At 47.6% G+C, this 12,964-nt stretch overlaps 1 protein-coding gene across 2 annotated transcripts in view; it reads left to right on the top strand.

Moving 5' to 3' along the window:
- FDPS (farnesyl diphosphate synthase) overlaps nt 1-5,463 on the top strand; it is a 31,148-nt gene extending 25,685 nt beyond the window's left edge. For both annotated transcript variants that reach the window (XM_060260620.1, XM_060260628.1), the window contains exon 10: nt 3,904-5,463. In XM_060260620.1, coding sequence (XP_060116603.1) covers nt 3,904-4,104 — 201 coding nt within the window. In that variant the 3' untranslated portion in view covers nt 4,105-5,463. The remainder of the gene's footprint in view (nt 1-3,903) is intronic.
- Nucleotides 5,464-12,964: the final 7,501 nt, after the last annotated feature.

Genomic DNA, 12,964 nt, shown 5'->3' with positions numbered 1-12,964 from the left:
AGGCACCCTCTTTGTTTTTAAATTATTTTTTAAAATTTCAATATTTTTCGTGAAGAAGACTGCAGATTTATACCCCGCCCTTCTCTCTGAATCAGAGACTCAGAGCGGCTTACAGTCTCCTTTATTTCCCCCCCTTCCACAACAGACACCCTGTGAAGTGGGTGGGGCTGAGGGGGCTCTCACAGCAGCTGCCCTTTCAAGGACAACCCCTGCGAGAGCTATGGCTGACCCAAGGCCATTCCAGCAGCTGCAGGTAGAGGAGTGGGGAAGCAAACCCGGTTCTCCCAGATAAGAGTCCGCACACTTAACTACTACACCAAACTGGCAAACGCACAAGCATAAGTTTCAAAGCTGTCAATGAAAATATAACAAAACTAGGTCACAAAAATTAAGACCCAGCCTCAATATTAACAGTTTTCATTTAGGCATTTGAAAAGTTCAAAATAATTAAAAGTGAGTTATTTCCTTATATAAAGTATTATTTGGAATAACGTTGTTTGCTGAGGTATTCTGAGGGAGGGTATGAGCACCCTCTTTGGATGAGGGACTCGGTACAGCGTAAAGTTGCACTTTATTGCATTTTTTTTTAATCCCGCCCTTCCGCCGAAGAAGCACAGGGTGGAAATACATGCTGTCCCTGTTCCGCTGTGAGGCAGGAAAGAAAAGCACACAGATGCTTCTTAAATATTTAATTCTCTCATCTGCTCGGCTTGGCTGAGGCACATTGACTGGCCCAGGGCATCCCAAAAGCTCTATGGTGGAACAAAGATTTGAATTCAGGTCTTTCCTGGTCCTATTCCCCTTCCTCTAACCACTTCGCCACACTGGAATCTCTTGTAATTAAACCCTTTGAGTTACTAAAAAAAGGGCCTGTGTGACTAAACTTATTCTACAGCCAAAATGAAAAAGCTTTTCCCTTCTCATTAAGCTGTCTCATACACAAGGCTTTTTTTTTTGTAGCAGGAACTCCTTTGCATATTAGGCCACACCCCGCTGATGTAGCCAATCCTCCAAGAGCTTACAGTGTTCTTCTTACAGGGCCTACTGTAAGCTCCAAGAGGATTGGCTACATGGGGGGGGGGTTGGCCTAATATGCAAAGGAGTTCCAGTTACAAAAAAATCCCTGCTCATACTGAATCGGACCCTTGGTCCATCTAGGTCAACATTGTCTACTCAGACTGGCAACAGCTCTCTAGGGTTTCAGGCAGAGGTCTTTCCCATCAGCTATGAGCCCGTCCTTTTCCCTGGAGGTGCCAAGGGTCAAACCAGGGACCTTCCACATACCGAAAAGAAGCTCAATCACTGAGTCATGGGTCTTTCCTGTTTTTTGTTCAGACCTGTATGGAGAGGATGCGTCTCCCTTCCTATCTAATATTTGGCTCTATTGAAAAACAAGCAAGGGGCTCAAGGGGAAATTTGCTTTGTTACCTTGCGTGCCAAAATGATCTTTAATCCATCCACACCCTTCGCCAACGAGTAACAGCAGACACCTGCAAAGTGAATAGAAATCAAACGCCAAGAACCCTTCGGAAACACGCATGTTCATTCATAGGAATGTATGCCAAATTCTCATTGCTGCCAGTTTCTGCTTGCTGTGGTCGCCTTGGAACCAAAGCCGACCACTTTGGCATCCTAGAAATCTGACTGCAGTTGATGCAGTACAATCGGAGCCCCAGAAGTGTCTGCCCACCATAAATTTGTTTTTGGGCTTACCCCTAGCATGAGAACTAACTCCCTTTTGGCTGTTCCTACTTGGAATATCTTGAAAAATTCATCAAGTTTTTATTCCACCCTTCCTCCAAGGAGTCTGGGGTGACTCCTTTTTTTTTTTTTTGAGAAAAAAAGCCCAGCGGGAACTCATTTGCATATTAGGCCACACCTCCCGACATCACCATTGTTTTGTGCAGGACTTCTTTTGTAGAAAATGCTCGGTGGGAACTCATTTACATATTAGGCCACACACCCTGACACCGAGCCAGCCGGAACCGCGTTCCTGCTTAAAAAAAAAAAAAAGCCCTGATCTTCTCAACAACCCTGTGAGGTAGGCAGAGACAGGCCCAGAATCACCACCCACGCTGAGCTTCACGCCAAAGTGAGGATTTGAACCCATGCTTTTCCAGCCCTAGTTAACTTAATCGCTGCACCACACCAGTGCTTTGTATGTGTTTTGCCAATGTAGTGGCCGGGAGAGGGTGGTATGGCGACTAGCATGTCAGATCAGGCAGACCTGGATTCAAATCTCCAGCCCTGCCGCAAAGCCCACTGGGGGTGACCTTGTGCCGTTCGCTTGTTGGCTTGATCCACCGCACAGGGCAGCTGTGGGGGGGGGGGTAAAATGTTATTTATGTGGCACATTTTTGCCCTGCCTTTGTTCCCAGGAGCTCAAGGCAGCAGGCAGGCTTCTCCCCTCCTCCATTTTATCACAACAACCCTATAAAGTGATTTTTTTTTAAACGATGCAGAAGGATTTGAACCTGCGTCTCTCTCCAGGCCTAGTCCAACATTCTGAACCAACTATGCCACGTTCAGCTGCTTGGGAAAAGGGTACGATCAGGGCTTTTTTTGAGCAGGAACGCACAGGAACACAGCTCGTGTCGGCTTGGTGTCAGGGGTATGGCCTAATATGCAAATGAGGCCCTGCTGGACTTTCTCTACAAAAAAGCCCTATGTGAAACAATGGTGATGCCAGGGGGTGTGTCCTAATATGCAAATGAGGCCCTGCTGGACTTTCTCTACAAAAAGCCCTATGTGAAACAATGGTGATGCCAGGGGGTGTGTCCTAATATGCAAATGAGGCCCTGCTGGACTTTCTCTACAAAAATAGCCCTGGGTACAAAGGTAATGTGATTGAGGTGCCCAGTCAGTGCGATGTAGGGGTTAAGAGCAGCGGACTCTTAATCTGCAGAACTGGGTTTGATTCCCCACTCCTCCACATGCAGCCGGCTGGGTGACCTTGGGCAGTCACTGTTCTCTCGGAGCTCTCTCAGCCCCACCTACCTCACAGGGTGCCTGTTGCGGGGAGAGGAAGGAAAGGAGATTGTAAGCCACTCTGAGACTCCTTTGGGTTTTGGTGGGGAGGGGCAGGATATAAAACTAGCTTTTCTTCTCATATGTTCCGTGGCTCAAATCTCGCTTCTGCCATTCTCCTCTTACCCTATGGGTATTGTTATGGTGTCCTACCTTGGAGAGATGTTGTACGGATTCCCAAAATAATGCACACAAAATTGTTTAGATTTTCTAAAGCAGAACAGGACTGGCTTGTTAATTGCCCTATAACAGGGGTGGTCAAACTTGCTTAGTGTTGGAGCCACATAGAATAAACTTCAGATGTTTGAGAGCCGCAAGACATGAACGTCAGATGTTTCTCGGAAGGAAGGAAGATGGGGAGGTGGGAAGAAAGCACCTTTAACTTTAGATGCAGTCTCCAAGCTGGCCAATGGGGTAGTGGGGGCTTCAAGAGTCACACAATGTGTGTGAAAGAAGATGATGATGATTTTGGATTTATATCCCACCCTATACTCTGAATCTCAGAGTCTCACAACGGTCACAGTCTCCTTTAGCTTCCCCACACACACACACACAACAGACACCCTGTGAGGTGGGTGGGGCTGAGAGAGCTCTTGTAGCCGCTGCCCTTTCAAGGACAACTCGTACGAGAGCTATGGCTGACCCAAAAGGCCATTCCAGCAGCTGCAAGTGGAGGAGTGGGGAATCAAACCCGGTTCTCCCAGATAAGAGTCCGCACACTTAACCACGACACCAGACTGGCTCTCCCGAGCCACCGTTTGGCCACCCCTGCCCTAGAATGTTTAAAGCCAGCAGTGAGCAAAGAGCAGAGAAAGAAGATTTGTGTGCTTAAGCAGCTCAGCATGGCCTAACCTCAGTCTTTAATTTTTTCCTCAGGAGAATTACGGACAGAAGGATCTGGACAAGGTGGCCCGTGTGAAGCAGCTCTATGAGGAGCTGGGCCTGCAGGCCGTTTACCAGGAGTACGAGGAGAGCAGCTACCAGCGCCTCACGGCCCTCATTAACCAGCATGCCGTCCGCCTGCCCCCCCAGATTTTCTTTGGCCTGGCCCAGAAGATCTACAAGAGGCAGAAGTGACGGCCCCGCCCCTTAGTGAGGAAGCCAGCCGGTCGCTTCCTGTTTCAGCCAAGGCCTGAGCCCTCACTTAGTGCAATGGAGGGGGGGTGGAGTTAAACTCTTGAGGTAACCTAGAAGAGAGTACTGAATCCCCGCCCCCCCCCCCCCAAAAAAAAAAACACACCAGCGCTTTGAAGGGGCTCTTTCTACTAGTTCCGGAGTTGTTTGTTAAGCTCATGTCAGTTCGAGATTTGCAGGGCTGTTATAAATCCTCGTATCTTTTACTGAGGGGTTCTCTTTATGCTGGGGGTATTAGCGTTTTGAGAATTCTGGAGAGGGCAGTAGAGATGGGGGAGCTAAAGACTTTAAAACTAGTTTTCAAAGGTTTTTTGTTTTGTGTTGTTTTGAAACTGAATGTGAAACGCGGTTAAAGGTGCTCTCGAGAGGACCTAGTTATTGTTGGCTAGCCCGGGGTGTGGCTTTGGTCTGTAGTGGCCATGCTGCCACCCTCGACCTACGGTGGGCATTCTTCCCACATCTTGCACATTCTCGGAAACAGTAATAGCTGGCTGCTTCTCTCCCTGGAGCGCAGGAGCCTGTCTTTCTTATATCCTGAACGCCAGCTGGCTTTCATAGCTGAATAATAACCCTATGATTAAACAGGCCATACAGAAAGAGCTCCCCATCCCCCAGTACCTTCTGGGAAGAGAATGAAGGGTTTTCTTTCTCTTTGGATCTGTACCTGTTTCCCACTAGTCGCCTGTCTCCCTCTTTCTTTCTTTCTTTCTTTCTTTCTTTCTTTCTTTCTTTCTTTCTTTCTTTCTTTCTTTCTTTCTTTCTTTCTTTCTTTCTTTCTTTCTTTCTTTCTTTCTGTTGCTTCCTTCCTCTTTCTCGTTCTCTCTTTCTCCCTTCCTTCCTTCCTCTTTCTCTTTTTCTCTTCCTTCCTCTTTCTCTCTTGTTTTCTTCCTTCCTCTTTCTCTCTTCCTTCCTCTTTCTCTCTTGCTTTCTTCCGTCCTTCCTCTTTCTCTCTCTCTTCCTTCCTTCCCTCCTTCCTTCCTTCATCAGGGGGAGAGAAGACAGCAGCATCATCCTTACTTGAACATAGGGATCTTCCCTCGTTGTTGGCCTGCCCCTTTAATTGCCTGCTCCCCAAAACCTACAGACTTCCATCCATCTTTGGGGGGGGGGGGGGGGCAGCAGGGGTCTGGAAGATTCTCTTATCTGTTTTTGAGGAGCGGCTGGGAGAGAAAGTGATTCTAGGGAAGCAGCAGAGATTTCCTGTGCATCTGTCCATTACTCTCATGGTTAGAGCTGTAGCAAAACAGAGCATTCAGGCTGAAGGAAAGCATTCATAGTAATAAATTATTTTTTAAAACCTCAGTTGTCTAATGCAGACTGTTGCACGTTGTTCAGTGGAAGGGGTGGACTGTGGTCTGAATTCTAATTGGGGTGGAAGTGGGCAAAGTTGAAAGGATAACTGAAGTCGGCTTTTTTTGTAGCAGGAACTCCCTTGCATCTTAGGCCACACCCACCCTGATGTAGCCAATCCTCCTGGAGCTTACAGTAGGCCCTGTACTAAGAGTTCTGTACGCTTCAGGAGGGTTGGCTACATTGGGGTTGTGTGGTCTAATATGCAAAGGAGTTCCTGCTACTAAAAAAGCCCTGCTCCTTTGCATATTAGGCCACACACCCCTAATGTAACCACTCCTCCTGGATCTTACAGTAGGCCCTGTGCTAAGAGCCCTGTAAACTCTTGGAGGATTGGCTACGGCAGGTGGGTGTGGTTAATATGCAAAGGAGTTCCCGCTACAAAAAAAGCCCTGAAATAAATCTGGTTTTGAAAGCAGCAGGAACCAGGTCTGTTTGTGGGGCTGCTTGCCCTCTCCCGGGTCTGAAAAAATACATCTTTTTTTTCTAGAATTCCTTTTATCATAAGAACATAAGAGAAGCTATAGTGCATCAAGCTCATAGCCTATCCAGCCCAACACTCTGTCAGGCAGTGTTCCACCCCTTAAATCATTATAATTGCCCTTTTCTGCCATTTTTTCAATACTGGAATATCATGAGGTGTGGTGAGCAGAACTAATTTCATTTATTACATTTATAACCCGCTCTCCTCGTAGCCAGGCTCAGAGCGGGTAACAATAGCAATAAAACATTCAGAATCTCAAACAATATATACTTACAATAAAATGAATAATAAGTACAAGACAACACTACAATTCAAAGATGGCATAAAATGTCGGGGGGATAATATAAATACTGTCTACGCGGGAGGGGAAGAGAGGAAAAAGAGGAGGTTGGTTCTAAGCAGAAGCTGCGCCATAGGTTTAGAATCAGAAACATAAAGTTGGAAGGGACCTCTAGGGTCATCTAGTCCACTTCACTCTGAACAATGCAGAAAATTCAAAAATACCTCCCCCTAAATTCACAGGATCTACATTGCTGTCAGATGGCCATCTAGCCTCTGTTGAAAAACCTCCAAGGAAGGAGAGCCTGTTCCACTGAGGAACCACTTGAACTGTCAGGAAGTTCTTTCTAATGTGCTGGAAACTCTTCTGATTTAATTTCAACCCGTTGGTTTCTACAGGGGCATCCTGATACTGGCTGCTTTTTTTTTTTTCAGTTCCTTTCCTAATCCCACACCCAGGAGCAAATTTGTGTGTCCTTGTTTAATTAGCATCTCTGTTAATTTGCACAATTCTGTGGAGGAGGAAGGCACCAAAGTCTCAGTGGAAATCCCGTTTGGCTACTTCTCTGGCATCTGGGCATCCATTTCCTGGCTTTACAATAGGCCTTTAAGGTAGGACAGCATTACCACCCCCAGGGCTGCAGAACAGCAGAAACAAAGGCACCATGTTGGGGACCCCGACCAGGGCTTTTTCTGTAGCAGGAACTCCTTTGCATATTAGGCCACACCCCCACTGATGTAGCCAATCCTCCTGGAGGCCCTGTACAAAAAACTGTGCAAGCTCTTGGAGGATTGGCTACATCAAGGGTGTGTGGCCTAATATGCCAAGGGGTTCCTGCTACAAAAAAGCCCTGCCCCTGATTAAGAGGATATCAAGGATTTGAGCATGTCCAAGTATCACGGTGGAAAGGTGCTGTGCCCAGCACATCGATGCCCCTTAGCCAAAGTACCTCCAGGCTGCCTGACTAGAGGTTAACCAGTGTACCAGAGATACACAGAAACTGCAGATTCAGCATCCCATGCATAGCAGCTTTCATTTGTTGAATTTAGCAGACATTGGGTTTATACCCCAATCCTTCACCCAAAGGGGCTCACAAATCTTCTTCCCCTTCCCCACAACAGACACCCCGTGAGGCAGGTGGGGCTGAGAGAGCTCTTGAGAGAACAGCCCTGAGAAGACTCACTGGTCTAAGGTCACCCAGCTGGCTGCATGTGGCGGGGAGGAGAGGGGAATCAACTCCAGTTCTTCCAGATTAAAGTCCGCCACTCTTAACCACTATGCCAAACTGGTTGGGTTTGGGGGGGGGCGTGTTTCTCTCCTCTTAGTGGTCTTGTTTAATGGGGCATATCTACTGTTGGGAAGAGATTGGGCGGAGGGGAGAACAAGATGACAGGACCAAGATGGAGTCTTGGTTTTTCACAGAGGTATGTTACCCCCCCACACACACACCTGCACGAGCTCTGCAAGATTAACTGGGTCCACCTCTGCTGTGAAGTTCACCGGTTGACCTTGAGCCTGACCTACCTCCCAGGGTTGTTGTAAGGTTAAAACAGGGAGGAGAACAACTGTGTATCCTCCTGTGAGTTCCTTAAAGGAAGAGTGGGATAAAGAGGTGTGAGACAGGAGATGGGGTGGGGGATGCAGTGTTTTTAGCAAGTTGGATTTCTATGCTTTCCCCCACCCCATCCCACCCCAGTATATGGAAGAAACTAAAAGTCAATTTAGGCCTGAAATGTTACATTTACATCGATGATTCCAATGTGTGGGACACCCAAGTGCACAAAAAGCCCGCCTGGCGGGGAGGGCGGGATATAAAAATAAAATATTATTATTATTATTATTATTATTATTAAAATCCCTTCTGCTGCAAATCACATGAAGCGAACATGCGTTCCACGTGCCTGAGCCTTATTTCCCAAAGGGAGCCAAAGCCTAGTTTCTAAAAGCAGGGAGGGGATAAGAGAGAAGAGGTTCGAATAACTGCCCCCGAAATGGATGAGGACAGGCTCTTCTGTGGCCACTGGGGCTAAAAGAATGAGCCCCCCCCCCCCCCGCCCCAAGGCTCCAGGATCTTGTCTCTGCTGCGTTTCTCTTGGCCTTAATCTGCTGTTCTGCAACTGGGGTGGTATCATAGAGTTGGAAGGGACCTCCAGGGTCATCTAGTCCAGTAGCAATGTATGGCTGTAAGAGCTGGACCATAAGGAAGGCCGAGCGCAGAAGAATAGATGCTTTCGAGCTGTGGTGCTGGAGAAGACTCTTGAGAGTCCCTTGGACTGCAAGAAGATCCAGTCAGTCAGTCCTAAGGGAAATCAACCCTGACGCTTCCCTGGAAGGTCAGATGCTGAAGCTGAAGCTCAAATACTTTGGCCACTCAATGGAAAGGGAGCACTCCCAGGAGAAGGCCCTGATGCTGGGAAAGACAGAAGGCAAAAGAAGAAGGGGACAGCAAAAGATGAGATGGCTGGACAGCATTACTGATGTAACTAACACGAATCTGAGCGGACTTCGGAGGATGGAGGAAAACTGGAGGGCCTGGCGTGACTTGGTCTGTGGAGTTGCAAAGAGTCAGACTCAACTGTGCAACTGAACAACAATAAAAATTCACAGGATCCTCATTGCTGTCGAATGGCCATCTAGCCTCTGTTTAAAAACCTCCAAGGAAGGAGAGCCCACCGCCTCCCAAGGAAGCCTGTTCCACTGAGGAACCGTTCTAACGGTCAGGAAAGTTCTTCCTAATGTTGAGCCGGAAACTCTTTTGATTTATTTTCAACCTGTTGGTTTTGGTCCTACCTTCTGGGGCCACAGAAAACAATGCTGTCCTACCTTAGGTAATGCTGTCCTACCTTATAGGACTGTTGTAAAGCAGGGGTGGCCAATCTTGCTTAATCTAAGAGCCACATAGAATAAATGTCAGATGTTTGAGAGCTACAAGACATGAACGTTAGATGTTTGAGGGAGGGAGAGAAGGAACACAGAAGAGAGAGGTGGGAAGAAAGCAACTTGAAATGCATTTTCCAAGCTGCTGGCTGGCTCAGCATGGAGAAGTAATTTAAAGAGACAAATCCCTTCACCATGCCAGCCAACAGGGTGGTGGGGGCTTCAATCTGTATGAAACAGCCACTTGTGGCTCCTAAGCTGTAGTTGTTTTTTTGTTGTTCAGTCACACAGTCAAGTCAAGTCCGACTCTTTGCGACCCCATGGACCAAGTCACGCCAGGCCCTCCTGTCTTCCACCATCCTCCGAAGTCTGCTCAAATTCATCTCATCTTTTGCCGTCCCCTTTTTCTTTTGCCTTCTGTCTTTCCCAGCATCAAGATCTTACCCCTGATGTAAAGGCTCAAAACAATTGTAAAACAGCTGGAATGCTCATAGTATTTATATAACTTAAATGTTCTTACTATTTTTGTAGTACTTGAATTATTGTGGGGGCACAAAAGGATGGCTTACTTTTGAGGACAGCTACACCCAGGCCTCATTTGGGGCAGGAGCTCACAGGAGTGGAGGAAGCTCTGAATTTTATTGTGCTCTTTTTTTCTTCACCCCCCTTCAACAACAAAACCCCATTGTTCAAAAGTTTGCCCTGTGAGAACTCTGCTGAACTTTAAGATTCGACAAGCTTTCTTACATTGTTCCCCCACAAAAAAAAAAAGGAAAAATGACCAAAACGTATAAAGCAGACGGATGGAAATCTTCCTCATGCCACTGCGACCACGCAGGAGGAAGTAATTTAAAAAGTATGATGGGAGTCAGGTTTTATTATGACAATTATCATTTAAGAAGCATTGTACGGTAGAGGCTGAGCTGATATAATTTTGTACACTTTCCGGTGATGTCAGGGGTGTGCGGCATATGCAAATGAGCTGGGTTAATGAGCTCTGGCACCTCTTTTTTTCTACGAAATGACCCCCTGGCTACACCCCCACCCCCGCAGCTGTTTTTAGAAAGCTCCAATATAAGTTGGTGGGGCAGGGACTGATAGGCTTTGGGAAGCTCCCCTCTCCTTCGAGTATAACCTTATTTCTGGGGTAGGACTGGCCCTTGCAAAGAGGTACCAGGGTGGAACGTTGGAGTCAGGTAAGACAGTGTCCCCCGCCTCTCCAAGAATCAGAGCCGAAATGGAATGCTTTTTCTTCCTTCAAAGCAGAACATGGGGATCACCAGAGGACGTCAAAAAGTAGATTCAGGGCACATTGAAGAAAGTCTTTCCTTGCATAACTCACGAACCTCGCAGTCCCTGCATGTGATAAGGTTGCCACCCTCCAGGTGAGGCTTGGAGATCTCCAGGAATTAAAACTGAGCTTCAGGCTACGGCAACTGATTCCCCTGGAGAATGCGGCTGCTTTGGAGGGTGGGCGGTATGGCATTATACCCAGCTGAGGTCCCTCCCCTCCTGAGGGTCCAGCCCCAAATCTCCAGGAATCTCCCTACGGGAAGTTGGCAATTGCCTTTGTCTAGGACAGCAACGGTCGTGGTGCTGGCACCTCTCTCCTTCACCCCCACCCCCTTTTAGGGGTTCCCCCTAGATGCAGCGTTTGGAAATCTGATTAAATAATAAGACGTCACCGTGGTTGTATTTTGTTCTTAGTGTTAACTGGTTTTATTGCTTAAATATATGTATTTTATCTATTGTTGTACATCACCCAGAGCCTGAAACTGGCTGGGATGAGGCAATCTATTAAATAATAATAACCACAACATTTCCATAATGCATTCAGTGAACGGGGATTACGATTACCAAATTAGGAAACAGTGCGGGAACTAACAACTACAAGCCAGGCAGAAATTGCAAGTGCAGAAAGCTCTAGAAGCAATTTAGGGTTGCCAGGTCTGTGTTGGAAAATACCTGGAGACTTTGGGGGTGGAGCCAGGAGAGGGCGGGGTTTGGGGGAGAGGAGGGGCCTCAGCATGGTCCAATGCCCTAGAGCCCACCCTTCCAAGCAGCCATTTTTTTCCGGGGGAGCTGATCTCTGCCAGCTGGAGATCAGTTGTTAAAAGCAGGAGATCCTCCAGGCCCCACCTGGAGGCTGCTGCTTGAAGGGCACTTCGTGTAATTAGAAGACTGATCAAAGCCACCAAGTAATACGCCGTCTTTCAGTTTGCAAAAATATATTATAAGGATTGTGATGATGATGATTTTGGATTTATATCCCGCCCTCCACTCCGAAGAGTCTCAGAGCGGCTCACAATCTCCTCTACCTTCCTCCCCCACAACAGACACCCTGTGAGGTGGGTGGGGCTGGAGAGGGCTCTCACAGCAGCTGCCCTTTCAAAGACAATCTCTGCCAGAGCTATGGCTGACCCAAGGCCATTCCAGCAAGTGCAAGTGGAGGAGTGGGGAATCAAACCCGGTTCTCCCAGATAAGAGTCCGCACACTTAACCACTACACCAAACCGGCTCTCCAGGGGTGTACACCAGGGGTGGCCAACGGTAGCTCTCCAGACGTTTTTGCCTACAACTCCCATCAGCCGCAGTCAGCATGGCCAATGGCTGGGGCTGATGGGAGTTGTAAGCAAAAAAAAACATCTGGAGAGCTACCGTTGGCCACCCCTGGTGTACAACACATAACAATACAATAATGATAGAGGCCGGCGGTGCTACGGCCTTTTAAAGTAACAGAAACCCCAAGGGGCCAAAAAACCCTGTCCCCAAATGAATAGATATAAGTCCAAACTAGGAAACAGTCCAACTGAAATTCACAAAATGGGTGCTCCCAAGGAGCGTAGCTTCAATGCAGCTGCTTTCTTAAAAAAGACATCTCTCTAGATTTTGATGACGTTTCAATTCTTTCTTCAATTTAATAGCTCCGTTATTTAGGAACCCTGTTCTGTTTTGTCTAATCACAGCATTAAGCTTCTCATTTCAGTGTGAACATCGGGCTTTATTTCAGTGTGAACATTTATTTCAGTGTGAACATTTAGAGAAGTCCTCCACCAACCTATTCCATGAAACCTCCACGCTCAGCGGCAATCTACCTCTGAACACCCATTGAAAAGTGGGGCGGGGGGGGCAGCTCCGGCTTTCACGCCCAACTTTGTGGCTTGAACCCGGAGCCCTCCTGATGGGCAGACCTCGCCCTGCAAACCTCTTCTCCGCGTTGCTGCTGCTGCTGTTTTTCCCAGTTTTGTTTTAAGAACATAAGAGAAGCCACGTTGCATCAGGCCAATGGCCCCTCCAGTCCAACACTCTGTGTCACACAGTGGCCATAAGAACATAAGAGAAGCCATGTTGGATCAGGCCAATGGCCCATCCAGTCCAACACTCTGTGTCACACAGTGGCCATAAGAACATGAGAAGCCATGTTGGATCAGGCCAATGGCCCCATCCAGTCCAACACTCTGTGTCACACAGTGGCCATAAGAACATGAGAAGCCATGTTGGATCAGGCCAATGGCCCCATCCAGTCCAACACTCTGTGTCACACAGTGGCCATAAGAACATAAGAGAAGCCATGTTGGATCAGGCCAGTGGCCCATCCAGTCCAACACTCTGTGTCACACAGTGGCCATAAGAACATAAGAGAAGCCATGTTGGGTCAGGCCAATGGGCCATCCAGTCCAACACTCTGTGTCACACAGTGGCCATAAGAACATAAGAGAAGCCATGTTGGATCAGGCCAATGGCCCATCCAGTCCAACACTCTGTGTCACACAGTGGCCATAAGAATATAAGAGAAGCCATGTTGGATCAGG

This window comes from Heteronotia binoei, chromosome 1 (assembly GCF_032191835.1).
Source record: "Heteronotia binoei isolate CCM8104 ecotype False Entrance Well chromosome 1, APGP_CSIRO_Hbin_v1, whole genome shotgun sequence".
Lineage (NCBI taxonomy): Eukaryota > Metazoa > Chordata > Lepidosauria > Squamata > Gekkonidae > Heteronotia > Heteronotia binoei.
The sequence above is the reverse complement of the archived record's forward strand: the minus strand, read 5'-3'. Positions and strand labels throughout refer to the sequence as shown.